The sequence below is a fragment of the Lissotriton vulgaris genome, chromosome 7, assembly GCF_964263255.1.
Source record: "Lissotriton vulgaris chromosome 7, aLisVul1.2, whole genome shotgun sequence".
NCBI classification, from domain to species: domain Eukaryota; kingdom Metazoa; phylum Chordata; class Amphibia; order Caudata; family Salamandridae; genus Lissotriton; species Lissotriton vulgaris.
In genome coordinates this window covers 1030142375-1030168074 of record NC_141695.1, presented here as the reverse complement: position 1 = coordinate 1030168074, position 25700 = coordinate 1030142375, and the positions used below count along the sequence as shown (strand labels likewise).

Below are 25700 nucleotides of genomic sequence, written 5' to 3'. Positions count from 1 at the left end.
GTAACTTTTTTTTCCGTATTTCTCTTCCTCTTTCTTTCCAGTGAGTGTCTTCTCCCGTATCTTGCTTTTGGAAATATCTGATGAGGAAAAATATGTGTTGGTCCTCACGCGTGAGACCCAGTGGCCCCAATCGGCAACCAGGGCTCAAATTAAGCACTGGCATAGTCCAACACTAAAGTGATGGATATCCCGTCCACCGTATTTAAAGCGCCATATGATATAATGCACTTAAAACATGATGGACGGGATAGCTATCATGTATGTATATGGAGTAACTAACCCATCTACCAAAATCTAAATCAAGCCCCTACAGGACAAAATTTATATTACAATAAAGTTTCATTTTTTTAATCAAGCTCACAGACAATATGATGCTACAGTAAACAATGAGAGGCTAGAAGGAATCTGGAACATCTTTTACAATTCAGAGTTCAGTTTTAAGATTCAGATTATGCCTGACATATGTTGCGTTTCTGTAGGTCTCTCTATTTTTTATATCAGGCAACTACTAATGAAAATCCACATTCATAAACTTTGTAGTGGCCGCCAAGCAAGAACCAGAGCAAGTAGAATAGAATTCTATTCTCTTTTCATAAAAAAACATAGCAGCATACAGATGGAGCATTACTGGTGGCTCGAGAAGCAGTACACATCTGGAAGACTAACATTGAATGGTCCGAAAAGAATCATTAATGGACTAATCCTAAGGAAATAATCTTCTTTATCATTGATATTAATAGAGCCATTGATATTCCGGGAACAATCTACATTACATAGCATTATATCTTTTATTTTAATGTTTAGATTTTTTTAAAATTAAATGTCAGACATATTATTCTTAAATGTATCACCTCTCTAGGATCCATAAGTAAGGCTATTGAGAAAAATCACCACTTTTATCTGGTAACAGTTTTTGTTCTCACAGGCCTCTGTTGACACAATTAAAAAGTACTCATTTGCATACATGTTCAGAAGTAAACATGTTTACCTGCACTGGAAGAAAAGCATCCACAGCTGTAGACTGTCACATTATTAATGCTGTAAGCCCAGTTTATGGGGAAACTGTCTGTAAGTGCCACCATCTTCTTACAGGCGTCATAGATGAATATGCAGCTTATCAGAGCACAGAAGCCTTCTTCTGTAAAACGGGTAAAATACTGCACCAGGTAACTGGCTTCGGTTGCAACTAAAATGATACAGTAGAAGGCCACCCAAAGCCCGATCCAGAGCCGAAACTCCAAATAATGCAGTTCGTAGTCGCTGGGGAAAAAAGGAATAGAATTAAGATACATATCACATGCAAGCAAATTGCACTATACAGGCTGACACATTTAACTTATCAGAGTTATGATCTTGTCTGTTCACCAAATTTAAGATAAATATTCATCTTGGATTTTTCGTGATAGACAAATATCATGCCCTGTCTGACACCTGTTTCGTAAAATCTTTGTATTATATACACGCACTTACAGTATACTGATGTTTCTGTCTAAAAGATGTCTGGTCAGACGTCATGCAGTTTGTTACCTTAACTGTGACTACTATACATGAACCTTAACACCTCCACTTCTTTACCCGAAATGTACAAACCTTATCAAATCTTCTTCCTATGACTAACAGACTGAATGTTGTTTCTACCTGGATAATAACAAGGAGCATAAGTGCCTTGTAATATATTTAGAGATTCTGTTTCGATCACGTTATGTCATGCCACTCACATATCATATAATCATGAGTAAAAGTGGTGCAACTGGCCAGGGTCTTGTGTAATTAGAGCTTCGAATAGCAAATATGGTCTTTATTTCACCAGAATAAAGGTTTACAAAAATTGGCAATTGCTTATGGATCCCAGTACCTGAATATTGTTCTATTTGCTGATGAAATATATCTCTTGTGTGTGTGTTTGGATGCTGACCAGATACTGATGAGTTCCTTCATTGTCCTGTTTGTTGTGTTTACCATTTTGGGCATTACATGGTTTGTGGTTACAGTGATTCATTATTTGTTGCCCTGCTAGAGTTGCGTGTGGTGAGTTCTGTGGGGTTTCCAATCTGAGGGTTTTTTGCCATTCTTTACTTCCAATAAATATATATATGTTTTTTGCCTATCGCGTGTCCATTTGTAACATATTTAGGGATTGGGAGTTCATTTGTTTTGTTTTGATACATAGACTACAGGTGTAGCCAAGGAAAGGGATGTAGAATTGATTGTGAATGATCAAAGCTTGTATAAATAGAGAAGACTTCACTGCATGAATCTCAAAAAGCCTAATTATTGCCAAGCATATGCCTGGTTGAAGGATGGTATCAACAAGCCATCTATAGGAAGAGTGACATATAGTTTGAAAAACAAGGAGTCCACACTGATTAATAAGTGGTGAAGTACGCAAACATGTAACTCTTTTTGCTGTGACTTATAATAAGCTTTGCACTTCATCGAACATGCCATTTTTTCACTTTCTTTCAATTTCTACACTTAAGTTGCTTGGGTATTATATTGCTTAGTTGATGCCTTTTTAACTTATCTATTGATCACGTTCGAAGCTATCAATTGTGCAGCAGCTCCTGTGGCACCAGGTCATAAGTGTGTAAAAAGACCCTCTACACCACAACTGTTGCAGTTTTTTACTACCAATCCTGGGGATGCGGAAGCCCATTTTCCTTGCTTGCAATATGGCCCACAACACTGTTGCTGTGACACTGGTGTTGCTATACATGAGTTTTCATGCTATATTTTATTGTGTTGTGTTTGCAAATGTTGTGTTTGCAAAAGTCTTTTATCTTCATACTGTTGCATTAACCAATATCCACACTGTATTTAATAAAGCAAAGTATAAAGAATAGAGATATCTTCTGTCATGCGTGAATGGAAGAGAAAAACATCCAGGCAAGCAACTGATAGAGGCCTCAAAGTGACTCTTTTTTTTAAATTCCTCTATCAGAATTAATACAACTTTATTTGTCCTGCCTCTTCATCTGCGTTTGACTGACGATTTTGTTTTGTTTTCTAATTCTGAAAAACTGAATTCCCCAAACAGTTTTAAATGATGCACTCGTTCTCTAAAACACACAGGCCACACTGCAATAGTTGGCTTCAAGATTACTTACACACTAAAACTATATAGAATCCTTTCAAACACCAGCACAGGGCCGGTGCTGCTCAAGATGGTGAGGGGCTGTCCAGAAAACAGGCAAAAGATTGCTCCGGCAATAGCGGTGCCCAGGAAGCTCTCCAGCACGCCCTGAAACAATACAAATATTACAGACAGTATTTTAAAACTGATTGATTGGTCAGACATAGACATGTTTTGGTGTATTAAAATCTACAGTGAAGGACTGATCCATGGGGAATTTGATTTAAAATGTGACAATGTTATCCTGTATAAAATGTTTCGATCTCTTTAGTTCGAGCACTCGAGACCTTTTGTATATACTTTAGTATATACTTATATGTGTATGTACTTAGTGGGCTTGGGAGATCAGCCCTAGGACTTGTCTGCTAGGGACTTTTTTTTCTGTTCAACTGCCTATATTTAACTGCTTTGATAGAAAACGACCTATAGAGGTCAGTAAAATACCAGAATTGCTTTCTGCTTCTTCAACTGCCTCTATTTACCTGTCTTGATAGAAAACGACAAGTAGAGGTCAGTAAAATACCAGAATTGCTTTCTGCTGAGGGATTTTCTTTTTTAAATGTTTCTGGCAACTGCCTCTATTTAACTTTCTTGATAGAAAACGATCAGCAGAGATCATTAAAGTACCAGAATCACTTTAGCATTATCTAGATTCCAGTCCATACAAATTGTCTTCCATGAGCACCCGTAGACAATAAATTCTTTTTAAAATCTTGTATTTTCAGTGATATGACCACCGAAGGCCCTGATTTTATATTAACACCTTAACCGCGGTGGCAATTCCGCCGCGGTGCGGGCGTTCTAAAGGGTGGGAGGGGCTGTGACGGCGAACGGTCATTCGCAGCACCAGGGAGGGAGTGCTCCCGTCCGTGCACAGAAGGGTCCACGCAGTTTGGTCCTTACTTTCCCTCAATGTTAAAGAACAGTAGATGTTTCAGGACCCAGACTATTGTGCTGCATAGCTAAATACATTTAAAGTCCCAAAGGCGAGACCGATTGCATTGCAACTGCTTGTTTTCTTTGGGTAAAACTTGTGAGATTTTGTATTTAACAATTTTTCTAATCCCCGTAAAGCATTTAGTGGTCACCCAAAGTTTTTTCCCAGACTTCATGAGTGTAAAATACAATCAGCAGGGTGTGTGTAGCACTGAAGACGCACTGTCCACATCATCAGGCATTTTTAGAGTCTGGCATTGCTTTAAATATGATTTTTAATTAAATCTCTACACCTGACATAGTATATAGACGTTAGTGAGTAATCGCAATGCATAATGAAAATAGATTGTCATTCTTCAATTTCGAGAAGTATCATATTTGTAGTAATAATGACTCTCTACCAAGACTGTGGTAAGGTGAGACTTCAGTATCTCACAGATATTCTAAGGCTGAATGGAGTCCCCTGAACAATGGAGACCCCCAATGCACCGCAGGGCTGCAGGGGCCTTCGTCACGCCCCTGCTCCAAGTCATGCCAAACTAAGGCTTTCCTATATTTAATGTACTTTAAAACATGGTTATGTTGCTTTGCCCACCAGGTGAAATGCAGTGCCCACGGAAGGCGACAGGTAATACACACTGTACGCACTACAGTTATGTGAAATGTTAAAACAAAAATCATAATGATGCAATAGCATAGGTTAAGCACAGTTATGAGCACAGGACAAGTAACCCTGTACTGCAAACTAAGCATCCCTTGATTCACTTGTTTCCTAAGCTGAGAAAATTACAGCGATTGACAACATGCAAGGAAAATACTTTACAAAACCTTTCTAAAATATTAGCAATGGGAAAACTGTAAAGCAAATCAAGAATTGATTTTCTTGTCAAAAATGTTAACTATACATTGTCTACAGTATTTAACTGAAAGATGGTTATGGATTTTCAGCATGTCTTTGTCAGATTAAAAAAAAATGTAATTCAAAATAAGCAAATCTGTTTTACCTCATGAAATAGCTAATTGAACATATACTACAATAAATGTATGTACATATTGGAGATACCCAGAAGGCAAAAGCAAATCTTGTAGATTACAGTGGTGCACATTTGATCGAATTGCTGCACCCTATTTGTCAAATAGCTAAATTCCACATTGTCATTCTTTTAATCACCAGTTAACCGAGGAATATATTATGTTATGCCATTAGGTTAAAAGCATTGGTGTAGCATGCTTCCTGCTACTGGTGCTGCTATGAAAAATATTGTCCCTTCAATTTTAGAACATTGAAGTAAAAAAGAAATGCGATAGGCGAATTATACAGCTTTTTACTTATATTACTGATATTTAAAAAAAAAGTGATAAAGTAATCAAATATTTTGCATTGCCTACCTGCATGTTATCTGTTGCATCCCCCAGCATACCGCCAAAGGTAATAGCATTCGTCACCGTTGCCAGGTATATAAACAAAATGGCGGCAAAACACTGAAGATGAAGCGCATCATAGAAGTCACTCAAGTACCAGGGGGCTTTTCTTCTAATGTCTTGTATCAGTCCGCCAAACAGCCTGCATACAAAAACCACAGCATGTGGACAATATGTGCTTTAAAATGAAACTGTCTCTTTAATATTGTGTACACACGAGAATAGTACCTTTTGGGGCACAATGGCTCGCTGCAGAAAGGAGACATGCATTTAACTTGTCATTTACATCTGAGACTTCTTAAAAATTGCATGGGATTCTTAACAGTAGTTAAATGAGACACTGGTTTGCAAAATGTACTCAAAATATTGGAACATTAATACAATACACTCGTAATTTTGCCATCTTATTCTCCACTTTAAACTGTGATGATGATAGCAATGCCATAGCGTGTGTCTCACAAACTTGAAATGATCCTAATGACACTCAGTACAAGTGATTTCCATGACCCCGTTTTGTATAAGTATGGTTTTTGATGTCTATGTAAAGTGCACTACATAACCAAAATTACAACGTAGATTCAAACTCTCGAGAGAGTTGACAATCTAACTTTCCAGTAGACAAATGTGGGCTATTTTAAAGTCTTTGCAATGCTTGGAAGAGATTTGTCGTTGGCTTGGATACATCATAAGTTTTGTAAGGAGTGGCCCAAAACAGTTCTTTAACTTTCATTATTCCATAAGAACTGATTGGGATCACAGCTCTAAAATAACAAATTCAGGGGCATATTATCAAGGACAGGCGATACATTATCGCCGCTTTTATCGGCAGGAAACTGCCGATAAAGCAGCGATAATGGCCTTGATAATATGCTCTATGAATTCCAATCGAAGCCCATGTTAGATGTCTTCACATTTAACATGGGCTTCGATTGAAATTCATAGAGCATATTATCAAGGCCATTATCGCCGCTTTATCGGCAGTTTCCTGCCGATAAAAGCGGCGATACTGTATCGCCTGTCCTTGATAATATGCCCCCTGATTGCCAGTCTGACTTTACTCCAGAGTTTTTTTTACAGACCAACCACAAATAAGAATTTTCTGAGTCTTTGCAGGGTTAACATTGTTTTCTAATAGGATCCATTGATTCGGAGGGAGGATCCCGAAACGTAAATACCAAGCTTATGACTTGTTTAATGAAGGCTCCTTAAATGTTTTGTGTGTGAGGGTGTGTTTGTTTCTTTTACCTTCTTTCACTTTTTTTTGCTCATTTTACATACAATGCTGTCAGGTATCATTTGAGAATTTATTTTATATTGTTTATAGTGTGCTTTCAGGGATGTCTAGTGGTTTACATGCCTGAGGTGGCTGATTTGTATTTTGACATATTGCTCTCATTTGAAATTGTAATGAAATGTATTATTATATATTTGTTGCATTGGGTTTGTGGACACCAGAAAACCTATGGGGAACTTGTCAAAAAAAATTAACAAAAGCCCTAAAATGGCCACATAACTGACTAGTTTGGGCACAAGGCTTGGGCATTACTTGTTAAATAAGGTCTAAGTACGAGGGGATTTGGAATACTTGCTCGCACGAACTGTATTTTGGCAAATTATGCTGCACAAGATTGCAATGTTTTTGCAAATTCAAGACCACACGGGTCTAATACAATTTGTGGCTTTGACATTACACTGTTGACAACACCGGAGCCATATCTTCCTTCTATTGAAGTATATTATCTTCCGAGTTCTCATTGCTAAATAGCATTTCATTTTTTGTGTGAAGTTTGTTGCTATTTTATTCTTCATTTTCCCCCTTTGATTGAAAGCTCAAAATGCGACATGTAGCTGGAAAAGGATATTGGATGTGGGAAGACCTACCCATGGTATTAGCATGGAGGAGTTGACTCTTACTTTAAAGGATTCTGTGGTGGCAATGCTTTTGAAAGCATAGATTGTAAGATGAAACCCAAAGAGTGTTATGGGTAGTGAAGTAGTAGTGCAAGATGTGATGGAGTAATATCTAGGTTTGCTATGACGTGGGGTGCGATATGAAGAGATTCTGTTTAAGTAGAGCTGAGTGCTGACCTTTACCAGCATGAAGGAAGTGTTATAGGAATGATCCCTGCCTTATGCGACTCGTTCTCAGTCTTGAAGCGCCTGTTGAGCTTTGTTTCTGCTTGCTTGAAAGCAGACAATTAAGAAGCTGACTAGCCATCATATCCCCTCAACCACTCTCCTTACACTTGTCTTATATTTAAATATTGCAACCCAGCTGCTCGTAACCTGCATTTCATCCACATTTTAGTGAAATTGATCACCTTCCGGTCCGCTTGAGTTCTTCGCTGACCTGCTGGTGGCCATGGGCTAGTCTTTCGTCGTGGTGATGAGAGCTTCCATTGCAGTGAGCCTTAGATTCGCGGTCCATCATCAATTTCCTATGACAATAAAATTGTGTCTTAGAATTATTTTAAACAAACTTATTTTTGTACAATATCGTGTTAGATGACAAAGAAAGAATTTACTGAAAACCTGTGGATCGTTCAATACATTAATAGCAGTTTGAGAAAGAAGTTACTTAATGTAATGTTTAACATTGGAAGACTAGGAGGTACATGGTGGATGTTGTTCTCGGGACATACTGTGTCAACTAATTTTTACAGATGCAACATATTATTATGATTCTATTATACCTTATCGAAAAATGTGTATTTTCAATTTCAAGCTTTCTATAAATGACAAAACATTTTGAAATATGTCAAGGCTAAATACAAAAGCTAGCTACGCATACACATTAAATGTCTTTTTTGGTCAAGTTTTTTTAATCATTTCACTTCCTCAGACACTACCTACAATACCAATAATATTTTAGAGAAGTATCATATGCACAAGAACAATGACCGACATATTATACATTCATATATGAATACAAGTGGATTGTTCATTCCAGGTTGGCATGGATGCAATTTTACCAATCCAAAACTCTAATACTGTGCCTGGACGGGAAAACGGCTTTTGTCATTTTTGTGCTCAGCATGGATGGCACTTGTTAATACTATGTTTAAAGACTTTGCTATAAAAATATTGAAACACTTTGTCACTTTCCAGCTCAGCATGGATGGCAATGTACTAATCCCGTGTTTAAAGACTGCTAGCAAAACAAACATTTGAGGTGAGCAGATTTACAGTGTGGGTGGTGTGCAAAGTGTTCCATATAAAGGAGCTGCTCTCCACCTAAAACGTAGGCACTACCCAGGGTTTCCTTCTCCTTTTTGCGTAATTACACACATACACACACAAAAACGCACACGCACGTGCATGCGTATTCTAACACACGCACTCTCTCTCTCTCTCTCTCTCTCTTTCTCTCACTACAGAGGCTACAGTTAACAATCCACAGAAAATACATGCTATAATGGGGTACCGCCCAAACAAACTGAACTATTTTGTATTTTGTTTGGCAAGAAAGACTTATCAATTAGAAGCAGTGTTTCCTCATTCAGGATAAACACTGAATAATAATTATTTGTTTGCTGGTGGGTATGTTCCCGAATGTACAATAGTGTCAGTCATGGATCTTAATTTGTTTTAAAACTTTTATTTTCATTTTATCAATAATAAACAACAATGCAGCGCTGTCAACGGTTGCTTCGCTGTACAGCCACTATACAAGACATTCAGATGATGTAGCATTAGCAAATCACATGCCACAATTACCATTCCCAATAATAGTAACATAGTTCATGGTGATGTACTTCCAGATACAGATGCAGGAGTGTCAGAGGCACATCTAAAGCTCAGTGTCCTCATCATTTGATTGCACTCCTGCAGGGTCCAAATATTTCTTATACAAGGCCACCCACGTTTCCAGATCATCTCAAAGTTTTTCATCCCTCCTACTGTGATTCATACGTAGCTCTTCTTACAACAATCATTCAGCTACAGTACTGTTCCAGAGTTCCTCCGAAAGGGTCCTCTTTCCCACCCCGTTAATAGCCACCCACCTCCTGGCTAATAACAATGCCAGCTGTAGAAACTTGCCTTATATTTTACATCACTTTGGCCAGCTAATGTTCCCCAGTAGACAGAAAATGGTAGGGTAAGGGTATCTCACGGTGCTGTGGTTAAATTAAGTTTATAAACCACTAACATCCAGAAGGTGTGTACTGGGGGGCATCCCCAGGCCATACACATAAAATCTGCTCCCGAGAAGCTGCATTGAGGGCAAGCAGCGGATCTATTCGGGGATAACCTGCTTAAAGCCAAAGGTGTCAGATAAGTAGGATGAAGAAAGTTAAAAAATATTAATTTAAAGCGAGCATTGCTGGAGACTCTCTTCAACAGGTTACCGATTCGTGCCCAGTCCATGTCAGACAGTGGGCCACCCAAATCAGTTTCCCATGTCTCCCAGAGGCAGGTGGACTACATCTACCTTTATTTCTTTATACATCAATGAAACTAGGCGCCTCCCTAAACAGTAGACGAGTAAGGCTGCCAGCATGCCAGACACCACTGGTGCTCTGGAGAATGTTGTTCAAGTTTCCTTAGCGATCTTTGTCTTTGGCCTGTATAATGCAGGTAGTGCCCGGCTCCTACCCCACACTCAGTCTGCGCTTCCTCAAAGGAGATAAGGATCTCATTGGGGTAAAGGTCCCCAAGCATTTTACAGCCCCATCTCGCATGAAAGGTTATGTTGGCTTCCTTACACTGAAAAGGATCAAGTATCCAAATTGGTAGTTACCTGTGAAAGGGTGCCCTCTTAATCATTACCCTTACCAGTCTCTGCCATACACACACGGTCTGTCGGACCACACATGGAAGATCCATCAAGATACCAGAGCCTTCCATCATCATCGCCGGGAGTTCCCCCTCCTCCACCAAGCCTGCCAGTAACTGTTTCACCCAGTTACTTCCTTACGCTATCCATTCTGCAGAATGCTGTATATGGAATGCAAAGTGATAATACTCCAGATGCAGCACGTCAAGTCCTCCCTACTCATAACTCCTCATCAATGCTGCACTGGCCACCCTTAACTGCTTAACCAGCCAGAGAAAGGAGGTTAGAATGGTATTCAATTACTTGAACAAGCCTTAAGGCAGGGGGCACAGGGTATTCTGAATTGTGTAAAGGCAGCATGGCAGAAGCTCTATCTTAGAGACAGCAATTCTACCCATAAGCAACTTTGGCAGAGTGTTACAAAATTCCACAGAAGAGGGCTGGGAGGCCATCACCCTTTCGATGTTGTGTTGCATTTGTTTTACCTTCATATGAGTGACTATCATATGCAAGTGCTGAAAATGGTATAGATCCCACCGTAGCCCAAGATCAGGGAGGCGGTCAACAGGTGTTCCCACCAATGCTGCCAAAGAAAACAACAACAATTTATTTTTTATTAATTCTTAGGCCGGACACTTCTTCAAACTCTTTCAAGAGTTGTAGCAACACCACAAGGGAGTCCCTGGAGGCCCTAAGAAAGAACAGAACTTGTTTGCATATAGTGACTGTATGTGCCTAGTCTGACCCAGTTCTATGCCTAGGCTATCCTGTTTTAGGTTTAAACCTATAATAACTGATAAAACCCCACCAAAAGGGAAATAGCCCTTACCAGTGTAAACACACAAACACTGAAAAAACACTTGCATTACCACAAACTAAATGCCATTCAAAGAAATTAAAAGGAACGTGAGAGAGTCATTTTTATTTTTTACTGAAGGGACCAATACCGAATGCCACTAAAATATTGTTTCTTCTTCCTTTTGCTTTTTTCAGTTTTGTGGTCTTTGGTCTAAAGATGCAGGGTTTGGAAACATGTTTTAGGTCTTATTTAATTATTTTATAAACTGTAGAGAGCCGGGAGCATCAAAATCATATTTGATATTTTGGCTATGTTTGATTCTTTCACTGATAGGTAAGATGGCTGGTTTCATAATAAACTTTCCCAATAGCTACCATCACATTTACCCACAGACCGAGAATGGATAAAACCCTTTAATACATTCAGCCCCCTTTTCTAGTGAGTCAGTATCAATAGTAGGTGAATTGCCAAACACCTCAGGCTTTAAACATTCAAGTCAAGGAGGAGTGACCGGTATATGTGAAAAGAGTGCTATCACCAAGCATTTGGGATAATGGTAAAAACATGACACCAGTCTGTTGGAAAACATGGAATGCAGTGTCACTTGAAATGCAAAACATTCTTACCAAGTTTAACAAAGATTGGAGTGATATTGTTTGTATTTCCAGTTATACTGCTACACATATGAAAAAGTTGTGTGATAACCTGTCAAAATTAATACCTGAACTGAAGTGCTTATCTGTAACTTGCCACTTGCTAGATGGTATGCTGAAAGCATCTTTACAATCTTCAGAGTTAATAAAGATTGCTATTGACTTTGTAGTCCATTCTGGTGCACTAAAACACAAATATTTCTAATTTTGTGCTTTGTGTGGCATCAAAGAAAGAGTCATCCCAACTGTGTCATTTAGCCAACGGTTCTCAGTCCTAGGGGCCATGAATGCTATATTATCCATGTGGCGACTGTTTGCTTAGTGATGATGCCAAAGGCAAGAAATGTGAAGGTCCTTGGTCACATATTGATAGTGATGTAAAAAAAAGTACACTGTACTGCACTCTTGGATTTTTACAGGAAAAAATGGCTGATGTAGTGGACATAGTAAAATAACTAGAGTCTGAAAATACTCTTGTCTACCAAGTGTTCAAGTAATTGATGTGCAGTGAAAGATCTCCTTTCGAGTAGGCTGGGCAACACTTTTAGTGACTTTAGCACTGCAACATGTTCCATGATAGAATGCTTGCCACTTGGTGAGCAAAGAAATGTTGAGGAGCAATTCAGGAAATTTTATTTTACAATGCAGAAATGGCTTTCAATGATGCACAGAAATGTCCCTTCACCAACCATGGCCCTTGAAGTCAATGAAGCTTCACAGTGGTACTCTGCACAAGTTCTAGATCCCTTGCGTAAAGAGGCATTTTCTCCAGACTTTGAAAAGTAGTGCTTCATTTTTGACCACTTCAATAACTCTGAGGGCGTATGCGTCCAGTTCAATACATGTGTTGCAGAACCTCTCCCAGAGAATTACAATCTTCAGGGGGGCCAGTATTGGCATGGAAAGCTATGTCAGTGGCCAGAGGTAGCAAATTGTGTACTGGCTGTTTTGGTGTTGCCCGTACCAAGTGCCAATGTTGAAAGGGCCTTTTCACAGATAAAAGTTTACATGGGAAGGAAGGAGCAAGCGTGCATGACCAAAGACTCACTGAAGAAGTATTGTATGTGTACTACAATAAGTTGGATTTGTAAAAATGAATTTGGACCTAATATACACTGTACGTACATTGTCTTTATATCACGTACCATAAGTGCAGAAAGCAAAAAAACAATTCTCAGATGAGGGGGGCCACGTGGTCCCCCCTCCCAGGCCACCTCTGGCCCCAGGGACCCCATACCCCGGGGTCTGGCCTCTCCGTTGGACCATGGGGAGAGCCCCAATTCCCCCACGGTCCCGCCGGCCCCTCACCTCCTGCGGGAGCCGGCATTGCTTTTCCACTAGGGGAGCTACTAACATGCAACTCCCCTTGTGGAAAAGCAATTTATTTTGGAAGCGAGACCTGGAAACCTGCTCTCGCTTCCAAAATCCACACCAGTGTTTGCTATGACAGGGTGGGAGTCGCACTGCTCCTGCCCTGCTTTAACAAACAGCAGTGTCCGGGGGTGGGCACCCCGGGACACTGCAAGAGCCGGCCCTTGGTGGTGGCGGTCCCCAGGGCCATGAAGGGCTCCAGGAGGGGGGATGCACGCCCCCCCCCCTCTACCAATACAAAGCACCGGGGAGTTGGTGGTCCCCAGGGCATGAGGGGGACCCCCACACAGGTTTTAATTAATAAATTGGCCCCTGCTAATAAATTGTCAGAGCCCCGGGACCTGGCCCACCCGAGGGCTTTTTTTAAACGAAGCACAGGAGCCCGCACTTTGTTCTTTTTAAATAATTTTGCGGGTTTCGTGACCCCATCGCGATTGCTGCCAAAATATTTTTAAAAAATGTTTTTTTTTTTGTCCCTGGGGGTCCTTATGGGACCTTTTGAGCAGGCCTAGGGGGGTCAGGGTGTTTCTACCCTACCCTCTTTTCTTGTTTTTTAATGTTTTTTTCTACTGTTTTCTTGTGACTCTTTCTACCGAGTCACACGATGGCTGCCAACACTTTCTGGTTTGGAGTGTTGGCTGCCAATTAGAAGGAAGCTCGTGGTCGGGAGGGTTTATGAACCCACCGCTGCCCCAGATATCTTTTTCTTTTTCTAATTTCTCAGGAACTACTGAACGGATTTACACCATCTTTCTGAACCAAGATCTACCTTTTTGCCAAATTTGTTGTAATTCCGTTCAGCAGTTCGGGCTGTAGCGTTGTCTAAAGTTTCTATGAAAAATAAAATGGGGAAAATGTGTTTAGGGACCCCCTTTTTTTTCTCGGCCCCCGCTTGACGAATCACCGTGAAACTTTCAAGACAGGAGCTGGCCGGGACGGGCCACTAGTTTTGAAAAGTTTGCGAAGATTCATCAACCGGCGCCAAAGTTATTGGAAAAACAAAAAACACTTTTTCTATGGAAACTAGGTCCTAACTATAACTACCTACTGGTGACTGCCAGTAAGTAATATAGTATTAAATATTCGTGACATTTATTTAACTTACATTACATTAATTTTATGTATTAGAATATTTTACATTTACTACTTTAAACTGTAGCTATATCACAAATTCAATATTTTTGTATGTTTGTGGATGATCTTAGTGTCCACAATTTATTTTCACAACAGTTTTGCATGTACTGTTATAAGTATAGGAAAACAATATTGTGGTACACAATATTTTTGATACCATATTTTTGTTAATTATGTTCTTTACCACAATATTGTGGCTTTGATCCCACGTAGTATGAAAAAAGGGGGGGATGGTCCTTGACTATAAATTAGTACCAAGCTTATATCATTATCATTTGTTTCTCGACGATGCGATTAAATCTGCTAAATGTGTTGATTAGAGCAACATGGGGGAGATATATATAAGAACTATCGGTTATATGCACCTTAACTGCAAGCATAGACAGTACCCAAATTATATCAGAATCAATTGGCGAAAAAACACATTGGTTATAACCACACTCCGTGCATATAACCGATAGTTCTTATATATATCTCGCCCATGTTGCTCTAATCAACACATGCAGATTCAATCGCATCGTCGAGAAACAAATGATAATGATATAAGCTTGGTACTAATTTATAGTCAAGGACCATCCCCCCCTTTTTTCATACTATTCATACCCAGGTCCTTTGATTCTGTGGGTGAACCCCATTGATTTTTTGATCCCACGTAGACACCTGTCAAGTAATTTCATAATTGTTGAGTCTCAATATTGCACAAGGCCCCATGTACTCACCAACCCCATAGTTCATATTGAGAATGGGGGCAAACATGGTTATATTATTTGTGGTGTCGTGGAAACGGACCACGGAGGGATCAGAGATTGTTCAATAGGAGTCTTTGTCTTTGAACAAGTCTTTTTATTCCTTGTAAATGAATCTGCACATTCATTAAGGTTCCCCTAAAATACAATCTCAACACAATACATTACGACCTGAGACAAACATGTTGAGGTCTTCATCAGGACACAAGACTGGAAAGTGAGGGACCTGGGAATAAGGGTGTAAGTTCATAATGAAGTGCTGTATTCTTGTAGGAATTAAGGGTCTGATTATTTCTCTATGGACCACCAGACTCACGGTGGTGGTGTGCCATCATCCAGATTATGACTCGAGTTCCTCTCACCGCCAGCATTTCCATGGCGATGAGCCCGCCACAAAAAGGCTGGCAGTGGGAGAACAAATAGGGCCCTTACAGGGCCCACATGCCCCCTGCCATGGAGATACATTCAGGGGGGCACCCCCAGTTACAGCACGACATGGACTTTACAGTCCAGGCCGTGCTAGAACATTTTTGCCGTTCCCATTGTGGTGCCCTTTTCAGGGCACCACCATGGGAAAGGCAACAGGACCATCCGCCCTACACGATTTGAACTAGTAATCAGGCGGGCGGTCAAATCACAGCTTTGGTGCAGCCATGCCGGTGGTGAGCCGGCGAACTAAGCCAAAGTCGCAAGCAGGCCCTAAGCTTCTGTTAATATGTTGGAAAATTGCATACTTGAATACAGGTGTGAAATACTAGTTAGCTGGAAGTTTCGGATGTCTGTTGGCAACACATACACAGTTAGATTAGGTATTCCCATTTGAAACAAATTTATTATGATAAAATAATTCAAGATTCTGACCTAACTGGAATACTCACTTTGTGAAAAGAGGAATTACTGTGTCTGTTCCCTATACCAGGTAATAACAATTCCTGTGGATATTCAGTCAATAGCATTGTTATAGGGATGAGCTACTGTTGTCGAGTACAGCTCAGACCTGAATGGAAAAGAATGAATCTTTATCATGGTGACGTTCAACTGCTTTGTCTAGACCAGCGACAGTGTTTTATATTATAGGTGAGTTAGGAAGGCTTGAATTATTTATCTTTTGGCATCTTCCTCATTGAGATAGATTTGTTGTTTGGGTGGTGCAGCTCAAGGTCAATACATTTGTTCGCTTGAGTCAGAATGACATCACAATGATGTTGGAGGGCTGGGAGGGTTAATGGGCCTTGTAGTCCCTCATTGTGAGTGCAGAATTTGGTGCTTCAATGAGTGGGTTTGAACAATATGGATCAGCTTCATTATTAAATTGCTTTAAATGAAAGATATATTTATTAATTATTAATACATTTTACTACTACAGTGCGTGGTGGAGCCCTAAAAGTGCACAGCCACTGAAATACCCCAAGCATTAACCACAGGTGGTGGCTGGCTTTTCCATTCTCATGCAATGCAAAGTCTTGTGATAGTAATAGAGATGTAAAGCATAGGTAATATGTAAGTTTAGATGTGATGCAGATAAATTAATACCCGGTACAAAAGGGGGGTGGTGATGGACGGAGCATCTGAATCAATCAAAAACTCACACCCAGTCAAAAGATCTGGGTTTAATCCATCACTGTTCTTTAGCCCACTCTGCCACCCCAGTTCAGACATGGCTATATGCAAATCAGTCTGACCCTGTGCCTCATGGGAACATTCCAGCCCAAACTGCCAAGCCATGTCTTCCTTGGACCGGAAACAAGCTTCCGAGGACCAGTTTCTGGTATTCCAGCCGTCTTCAGCCCGGCTTGCTTGAATCCAGTGGCAAAGTGAGCAAGGGACTCACGTCTGAGCATACCCTGCCACACTTATGGCGGCCAAAAGCGGTACAAAAGGGGGGTGGTGATGGACGGAGCATCTGAATCAATCAAAAACTCACACCCAGTCAAAAGATCTGGGTTTAATCCATCACCGTTCTTTAGCCCACTCTGCCACCCCAGTTCAGACATGTCTATATGCAAATCAGTCTGACCCTGTGCCTCATGGGAAGCTTGTTTCCGGTCAAGGGAAGACATGGCTTGGCAGTTCGGACTGGACTGTTCCCATGAGGCACAGGGTCAGACTGATTTGCATATAGCCATGTCTGAACTGGGGTGGCAGAGTGGGCTAAAGAACGGTAATGGATTAAACCCAGATCATTTGACTGGGTGTGAGTGTCTGATTGATTCAGATGCTCTGTCCATCACCACCCCCTTTTGTACCGCTTTTGGCCGACATAAGTGTGGCAGGGTGTGCTCAGACGTGAGTCCCTTGCTCACTTTGCCACTGGATTCAAGCAAGCCGGGCTGAAGACGGCTGGAATGCCAGAAACCTGTCCTCGGAAGCTTGTTTCCGGTCCAGGGAAGACATGGCTTGGCAGTTCGGGCTGGACTGTTCCCATGAGGCACAGGGTCAGGCTGATTTGCATATAGCCATGTCTGAACTGGGGTGGCAGAGTGGGCTAAAGAACGGTAATGGATTAAACCCAGATCATTTGACTGGGTGTGAGTGTCTGATTGATTTAGATGCTCCGTCCATCACCACCCCCTTTTGTACCGATAAATTAATACCCAACATAATTTTCAAGGGATTGAATCCAACCTCTGTCCTGTTTTTAAATTTAAAAATAGTAAAACTAATTTGATGTAAAATATTAATGCAATATAATTGTATATATCTATTTTAAACATATAACAAAATAAAAATACTATTAATTTAACTTTGCAATAAATATCTAATTCATTAATATATATTACATTAAAGTATTTTGTTGAGTATTTATTTTAAAAATCTCCCCCTAAAGTAAAAGATTTATATTTATTTATTACATATAACTATTGAGCAAAAGTTATGTATAGAATTATTTAAAGTAATCATTTTTAAAAAAAAGTTACATTTGAGTTTAAATGAAAAAATGGTCAATACAATATTTTATAATAAACTAAACATTCTTTTTATATGTATATACTTTTTATTGTTAAATCAAATTGAATTATATTTTTAAAAAGTCACATTTTTATTTTTATTTTACCATTATTGCCTTTTGGGTGTTATTTTAATACCCAGCCTCCATTCTTTTTTTATGGCGGGTGTTGCAGTAACAGTGGTTGTCTGTGGGTGGTGCTTGACTATATGTCTTCCCCATTTTCTAGCTGCTCCCTGTCGCTTCCACATTTACAACAAAAATATAAGCATAGATGTGAGGAAATCTCTGCAGTCGGGACGGAGATCAGCAAGCATAAAAGATAGGAGAAAAAGTGTTGAACTTGGAATAATTAATTACTATAAAATGTACTACAAAGTACAGTTTGTGACTAGGCCCTTTTTACTTACTTCCTGTTAATTTTGAAAATTCAAGAGATATATGTTTTTGGTACCCCATACTTTGACAATACATTTTATTTGGAACATTAAAAAAAATTATATTTGAGCCAGTGGCCTGTTGCACCTCTTTCCCTTCCTGGATGGTTGTCCCCTCTTTTCTCTTGTCAGCCTTACTCACCACTTTATCTCCAAATCTCTGTTCAGCACTCTGTTGCTTTTTTGGAGCTAGGCTCACGCTATATAAATCTACATACATATATGCCCAAGAGCCACGCATAGGAGGACAAGAAAAATTTCACTTACTACGGTATAGAGGACTACTGACATCAAAGTTTCTCTGCCTTTTCTAATAAACAGCCCTGCTCTTTGTGCAGTGGCTCTGCGTCCTGAAAGTGTAAGGGACTCACTGAACCCCAATTATGGATACATTTTACCATCCAACTGAGGTAAGGGGAACTGTCCCCCTTTGTTGGCTGAGGGCCTGTGGTGTCCTTTATGCAGCTGTCAGTGCTGTAAATTTGTACATCCACAATTAGACTGCAGATGCCCTACACTGATCTACGAGGCCCAGATTTGTAACAGAAGTTTCCAGTTATCCAAAATGAATCTAAATGGGAAACCTATTGGAATAATTGGTTTTCCTCAATATTCGGCCCTGTTCTACTCTGGTGGGCCTACCTTGGTCAACACCAATAAAGAGTTGCCTAGATATGCAGATTGCTAAATTGACTTCTTTGCTCCATGTGGTGAATATTTTTGGGTTAAGAGAAAAAAAGTCAACATTGTGGATACCTCTTCTGTGGTGAAGGCACAAACTTTGGAGGCTGGATTCGCACAGTGGGGTCCAGTTTTCCAGGCGGCAACACCGTCAGCTCATCGAGAAACTCATCAATTCCTTCAATCAGTTCGCTTGTGTTCAATGCCTTGCGAGCCACATTTTGAAATAACTAAAAGAAAGAGAAAAAAAGACTTTTTTAACGCATTACAAAACAATATTGCTTATCTATGTGGTAGGGTAATATTTCTGAACACGGAACTAAAATGAAACTATAAGTATATGACTTTAGGGGAGACCCAGGCAATAAATATATATCAGTCTGTGCTTATATGTCTGTAAAGGTTTCTGTGTTTTTCTGAGAGGAAAAGAGTTGTGGCATATATCAATGTGTTTATGCTGGTGCATCTGAGAGCAGGGCCAAATTGGGTCCCCAAAGCACCTCTAGCAACTTTCTTGGACCAGCCCCTGGGGAAGCAATGTCTGGACCCAGGAGGCTAGAAACGCTTGCTTGCTGCTTTTGTTACTTGGGCTTGATATTGCAGCACCGCTGCAAAACCGGCCCATAGTAACAAAACCGACCCACTCTCTCCCTGGCTCCCGGGGAAACGCCTGACGCCCTGTCCAGCCAGTCCAGCCCTGTCTGCGGGTCTACTTGTGTCATTGTTTACCGGTATTATGTGTATCTACGTTTATTCTCTCAGCAATGCCTTTAGTTTTGATAGATTTCTGAAACATCATTCCCAGGGTCCTGAGCATGAGATTCTGCTAGCAATGCTCATACTGTGAACTTACACTAGCTGTACTTTAAGTCCCCAGCACTGGAATTTCACGCTAGGCTACTTCAGAGTGAAATGTTTCAAACGTTGACCTCACGGGTGTTCAGCAAACTTTTCATCTTTTAAAGCAGTGGTTTCCAAGCCATGAATTGTAGATGCATACCTGTAAGTTACCCCAAAATGTGCGACAATAGTGTCACCCGCATTTTCGGTTCAACACCCGTACATCTGGGAGCTCCTGACAGGTCATGCATGGCCTCATGGCACTGTGATATGAAGCAGTTCTAATCTTCTTATGCCATAGGGAAGGATGACAGCATAACTGTCATTCCGACTCTTCCAAGAGTCTGGATCCGCCAGGTCTGATCAACAAACTTGTGCACCACCCGCCCACAATAGCAACGTGACACAATATGAAATACAACCATGGACAAAGTCAGTTTAACTCCGGTCTTGAGTCAAATAACTTTCTTCATTGACTAAATAAGTGTATATGAATGAGATGTTGATAAAGCAGTGTCTAGAAAAAATAGTGTATGGTTGATAATAAACACTTTTCTTAGGTAACATTTAAATTTCTATTCATGTTAGAGTCAACAGCGTAGGCATGGTTGCGGAATTTGTGAATCTGTTTGGAATATTTGAGTAAAAAAGTAATTATATTCTCAATTCATTGAAAATATGAAAGTAAAAATGGCATAGAGGCTGCCTTCCTTTTTTACATATGAATAGATACAACAGTATTAAATATCATTATGAAATATACACATACCTCATCACAGAGAAGTGTGGAAATTGCTCTCCCAATCTCATGATAGGCTCTTAGCTTTGCCTTGGGTCCCAACAAGATAAAAACAAATCTGAAAAACAATAAATATGATTCATTGTGATGCTGCTATTAAGTACAGCTAATGACTTTTTTACGTTACCTCCTGAAAGTGAGCCTGCTCCAGAGACAAACACCTCGTAGCAACATTTATTTAAATACACACAGGGAGTTTTGTTCACAAAGGTAGCTTACACTTTTTGAGTAACTTACACTTTTGAGAACCTTTACTACGTTTAATATTTACATAATCTGAGCGCAAGCTACTGCTAAAAACAACATTGGAAATGCCAACATGTCTGGCTTTAAAGCAATGTTTCATGGTAATGTGAAGCTTTATAAGTAAATAGCATGGGAAGAGGTATGTATTTGTGTGGAAGCAAAGAACTATAAAATAATATTGGTAGGTTAAAAGGCCAGGTGACATTTGCACAGACATGGCAGATCTAAAAATCCATGTAGGTTAATGACTGCCCTACTCCCAACTGGCTGCTGCCAGAGATAAGCAACATAAATTATCTAGTTATTTAAGACGCTTTAATTGCATACCAATGGCATTTGTGTGACCCTGAAAGTTTGAGCTTAGGTAACTGGATAAACAAAATGATCACAGCTGCATGGAGGTCAAGCACTTTTTGTGGAAGCACACAACTTCTGTCCAATCAAAACTTACTCCTGGCTCCCAAATGTAGGCATAGCCAAAGCCCCTCTCTAGTGATGATCACATAATTGTCTGGAGACAGCTGCTCTTTCAAACAAGACCATAAAAAGAGTAGTAAGTCTAGCACCACATGGCGAGTCTGTGGGATACTGCACAAGATGTTATAAAATGCTGCACTCTGTGCAAAGTGCCAGCTATGCATGGCCGCCTAAAATGCCTAGCAAGCGTGGATGGGGATAAGCACGAAATAAGAGCACATATTAAAGTATATCTTTCCAAAACCTCGAACAATAACTGGAAAAATGTTTGTTATGAGAAGCTGTGGTTGCACGCTAAGATAACAATTGCATGGATATTATGCCCCTTTAGGCATGCCTTAAAAACTTCAATTTAAGGGAAATCATGGCTATGACACAACATTTAAAAACAAAAGTTACCCAATTATGGTTATCTATACACCAATCATGCCCGTTGTCTGCGTTGCCTGCTACCTCACACATGCTATTGGCGATTGCATCTTTCCATAGTGTCATAGTCTGGAACATGTTATCTGCCCTATCCTGCTCCATATTTGCAAATGAAGGAGAATAGTGCAACTGTGAGCTGTCAGTCACATTAAAATACTGGTCAAGTCAGTATAAATCAGGCCAGGTGGCGCCCCTAGGGAGCAGATTTACAAAGATGTCACGTAACGCAGGGCAACAACCAAAGTTGATGTGCTGCATTACGTGAGGAGAGACCTGGACAGCACAATGTGTACTTAGATATGGCACCTGACACCATGTACATACCTTTGCACCTCAGTACAAAGGTGCCTGTATCATGTCTAGCATAGGTTTTGTACTGGAAGAGTACCATTCCAATACAAAATAATATACCTAGCCAAACTCTTAAAACATTTCCCACTTTGGATGTCTGCTGTAAAAAGAAGCACACATGCAAAGTCAGAAAAGGTTGGAGAAATAAAAGCATTTTTCAAAGTTAAAGCTAATATCAAAAAGGCGTTATTTTTGGAGCAGAACCCTGTCTACTGTTGTTGTTAGTAGATAGGGGGTTACGTTCAAAACCGAGTGGCTGCAGGAACGCTTCGGTATCACTCATGGAATGCCCCCCTCCTACACAACGTATTGCCAACCATCGAAAAACGCAGCTTTGGGTTGATTTTGGGCAACCTTCAAGCGCAAAACAAGTTTTGCACTGGAAAGAAAATTCTAAATTGACATTTTACGACAGATCGCATTCCTTTCATGACACACACCCGGCGTAAAATGTCAGTAAATCTGTCCCTAAGTGTCTGCCACAGAATAAAAAGCAAAAGTGTTATCTCCCACCCTCTTCACACCGAGCTGCTGTTGCAATAGGCATGTCTCTTTCTTTTTATTTTCTTTAACTGCACAGCATATCACAAGATACACTGTAGAGATAAAACACGTGGTGACGTAAATCTTTTATCTAAATGGACAGACTTAATATAAAGTTCACATCCAAAGGCAGTCACTTGTACTGCCCTCAAATTAGTCCGTTTTGTGTTGCATGTTCACTGGTTTGGGAGCCGACAGGGTTTATGGTTGAAACCAGGACCATAATTAAATGTATATTTGTGTATGGGATTTCTAAAGCACAAACCTAGCCAAAAGACAGCGGAGCACTGTCCATGATCACATTTTTTAACGTTTTATTTAGCCCTAGCTTGACGCGTGGGTATCAGAGCACTTTACATACACAAAGGCAAGAGAAATTGCAATACATAGCAGGACATAAGGATGCATGAAAAATCAAAAACATAATAATTTGGCATATATTGCAGGGGAGGGAGAGAACGCAGGTGGTTGAAACAGTCAGATAACCACCTATCCTTGCTAGTCAAGTAAGAGGGTAGTCAACTAGGTTATTGAAGTATATATAGGTTAGTTGACTTGGTCGGTAGAGTATTTGTTGAGGAGAAGAGCTTTCAGGTCCATTTTGAAGCAAGAGAAGGAGGGGTTGCATCTGAGGTCTATAGGGAGTGCATTCCACATCCTGGGAACGTTACCAGAAAAGGATCAGCATTGAGTGGTTTTCTTTTTTACTTTCGGGGGGATGAGAAGAAGTGAGTTGGAGCTTCTCAGAGTTCTGGCTTTTCCTGCTTTTACCAGTTTGCTCTTTAGGTAGTTGGGGGAATGTGAGTGAAGGGTTTTGTGTGTGTTGCAGGCCAATTTGTAGATACATCTCCCTTCCATGGAAAGACAGTTGAGGAATTTGAGGGTTGGTGTGATGTGTTCAAATCTTTTTACACCAGTTATGAGTTGAGCTGCCATGTTAAGGACTGACCTTAGTTGGGTTAGGTGAGCTTTTGGAGTCTCTGTTAGGATGGCATTCCCATAGTCCAGTTTAGATAGGACAAGGGATTCTAAGATTGTCTTGAGATCTTCTTGGGGAATGAAAGGTTTCATTTTCTTGAGGTGTTTTAGTGAGTAAAGAGCACTTTTTGCAGGGGTTTTGATGTGGTCCTTCATTGAATGGTTCTTGTCCAAGGGAATGCCTAGTGACTTTACTGAGTCGAATAGGACGAGAGAGCAGTTTAGAGCATCAAGATTCTTGAGCCAGTCATGGATTGGTTGGTGGTAACTTTTTCAGAGAACAGTATTAATTCCATTTTGTCCGGGTTCAGCTTTAAGTGGCTTGCATTAAACCAAGTTTGGATCATGGTTAGGGTGCCATTGAGGTGTTGGATGTCACTGAGTGATTTGATTTTGTAGTAGATTTGTGTGTCATCTGCATTTAGGTGGTATTTCACTCCTGCTTGTTTCAGAATGATTGTGCGGGGTTCCATGAAGAGATTGAAGAGGGATGGTGAGAGGATCGAGTGTTGCGGGACCCCAAGTGTGATTCCTGTTGGCATAGAGAGGCAGGACTTGATCTTAATTTGTTGCAAACGGTTGTGAAGGAAGGATGTGAACCACTTTAGTACTATGCCATTAATGCCAGAGCGCCTCTTCAAAGTCTCAAGTAAAGCTGAATGATATATTGTGTTGAATGCCGCTGATAGGTCAATAAGGATGAGGAGACAAGCTTCACTTTCATCTAAGGCTATGTGGATATCGTCCGAAATATTGAGCATAGCTGTTTCAGTGCCACAATCTTTCCTGAATCCTGAAACCTTTCCTGAATTATATTGAATACCTAGTTTTCCAACATGAGTTCAAAGTCCGACCAACTAGCCTAATTTTTCAGTTGTAGGCGGACCTGGTGTCCTTAGTATGATTTTGTTCTGTTTGGTAAGGGTTATTAAAGGGGGGCAGGTTGTGAGGGAAGGAGGGTTAGAGGTTTGATTGAAGGATTGCTCATTTTTTGTGACTTTATCAGTGAAGAAGTTGGAAGTTTTTTCGCATCGAGCCTTGGTGGCTTTTATTTCCTGTGGGGATGAGCCATTTGACTTTTAACAATATTGACGAGTTCTCTCGGTCTATTCTTCGCCTGGTCTAGTTGGCTGCGGAAGAAAGAGGCCTTTTCTCTGAAAATATGTTTTTTATATGCCGACCGAGCAGATCTAAGTTGCGCTAGGCATAATGTCGAAGGGTTTAGTCTCTACGTCCTTTCCGAATGTGGTAGTTGTCGTCTTTTGTTATTAAGATCCACGTAGAACCAAGATTTAGATTTGGTAGATCTCACTTGTTTGAGTTTGAGTGGTGCTACTTTATCTAATGCCTCCATCATTGTTGAATTAAAGTGAGCTGTGAGGTCATCAGCAGTCATGGTGGAAGGCTGGAGCTGTAGATGGGCATCAAATTCGGGTATAGGGACTCCTTTGATGTTACTGGTCCACTGCTTAGGTTTGTAAAATTGTGTTAATTGTTGTCTGATGTGTGAGTCAATATTAAACTGTATGAGATGGTGGTCAGACCAGTCAATGGGGGAAATAGATCTCAGAGAGATCAGCTCATTTTTGGTGATGGTTGCATCCAGAGTTGCTCCTTTGATGTGTGTTGGTTCATTGCAGAGTTGTTTGAGATTAGTTATTTCAAGCAGGTTAGAAAGGTTCTGGACTGGGTTGTCTTCAGGGTTGTTCCAGTGGATATTGAAGTCACCCAGGAACACGTCTATTGTGTCTGCTAGGGAGAAACGTGTTATTAGGTTGGTTAGTTCTTCTACGAAGAGGGCACGATCACCCGGAGGATGGTAGATGGTGTGAAATTTGATGGGCGCGGTGCCTTTGACTGTAAGTTCAACACCTAGGTACTCAAGAGTCAGGTATTCTGTAGGTTTTAATGTGGTAAGCTGTATTCCTACATTGTGAATGATAGCTAGCCCTCCACCTGTTTTTATTGGTCTGTTGAGTCTGATGATGTTGTATCCCGGAG

At 40.4% G+C, this 25700-nt stretch overlaps 1 protein-coding gene across 1 annotated transcript in view; it reads right to left on the bottom strand.

The window, feature by feature from the left end:
• The window catches only part of LOC147702880 (electrogenic sodium bicarbonate cotransporter 1-like), a 386862-nt gene that overhangs the window by 142469 nt on the left and 218693 nt on the right, over nt 1–25700 (bottom strand). Inside the window, exons 6-11 of the mRNA XM_086931461.1 lie at nt 20646–20733; nt 19112–19266; nt 7813–7929; nt 5459–5633; nt 3108–3241; nt 989–1260 (exon numbers count right to left, since the gene is read on the bottom strand). Coding sequence (XP_086787587.1) covers nt 989–1260; nt 3108–3241; nt 5459–5633; nt 7813–7929; nt 19112–19266; nt 20646–20733 — 941 coding nt within the window. The remainder of the gene's footprint in view (nt 1–988; nt 1261–3107; nt 3242–5458; nt 5634–7812; nt 7930–19111; nt 19267–20645; nt 20734–25700) is intronic.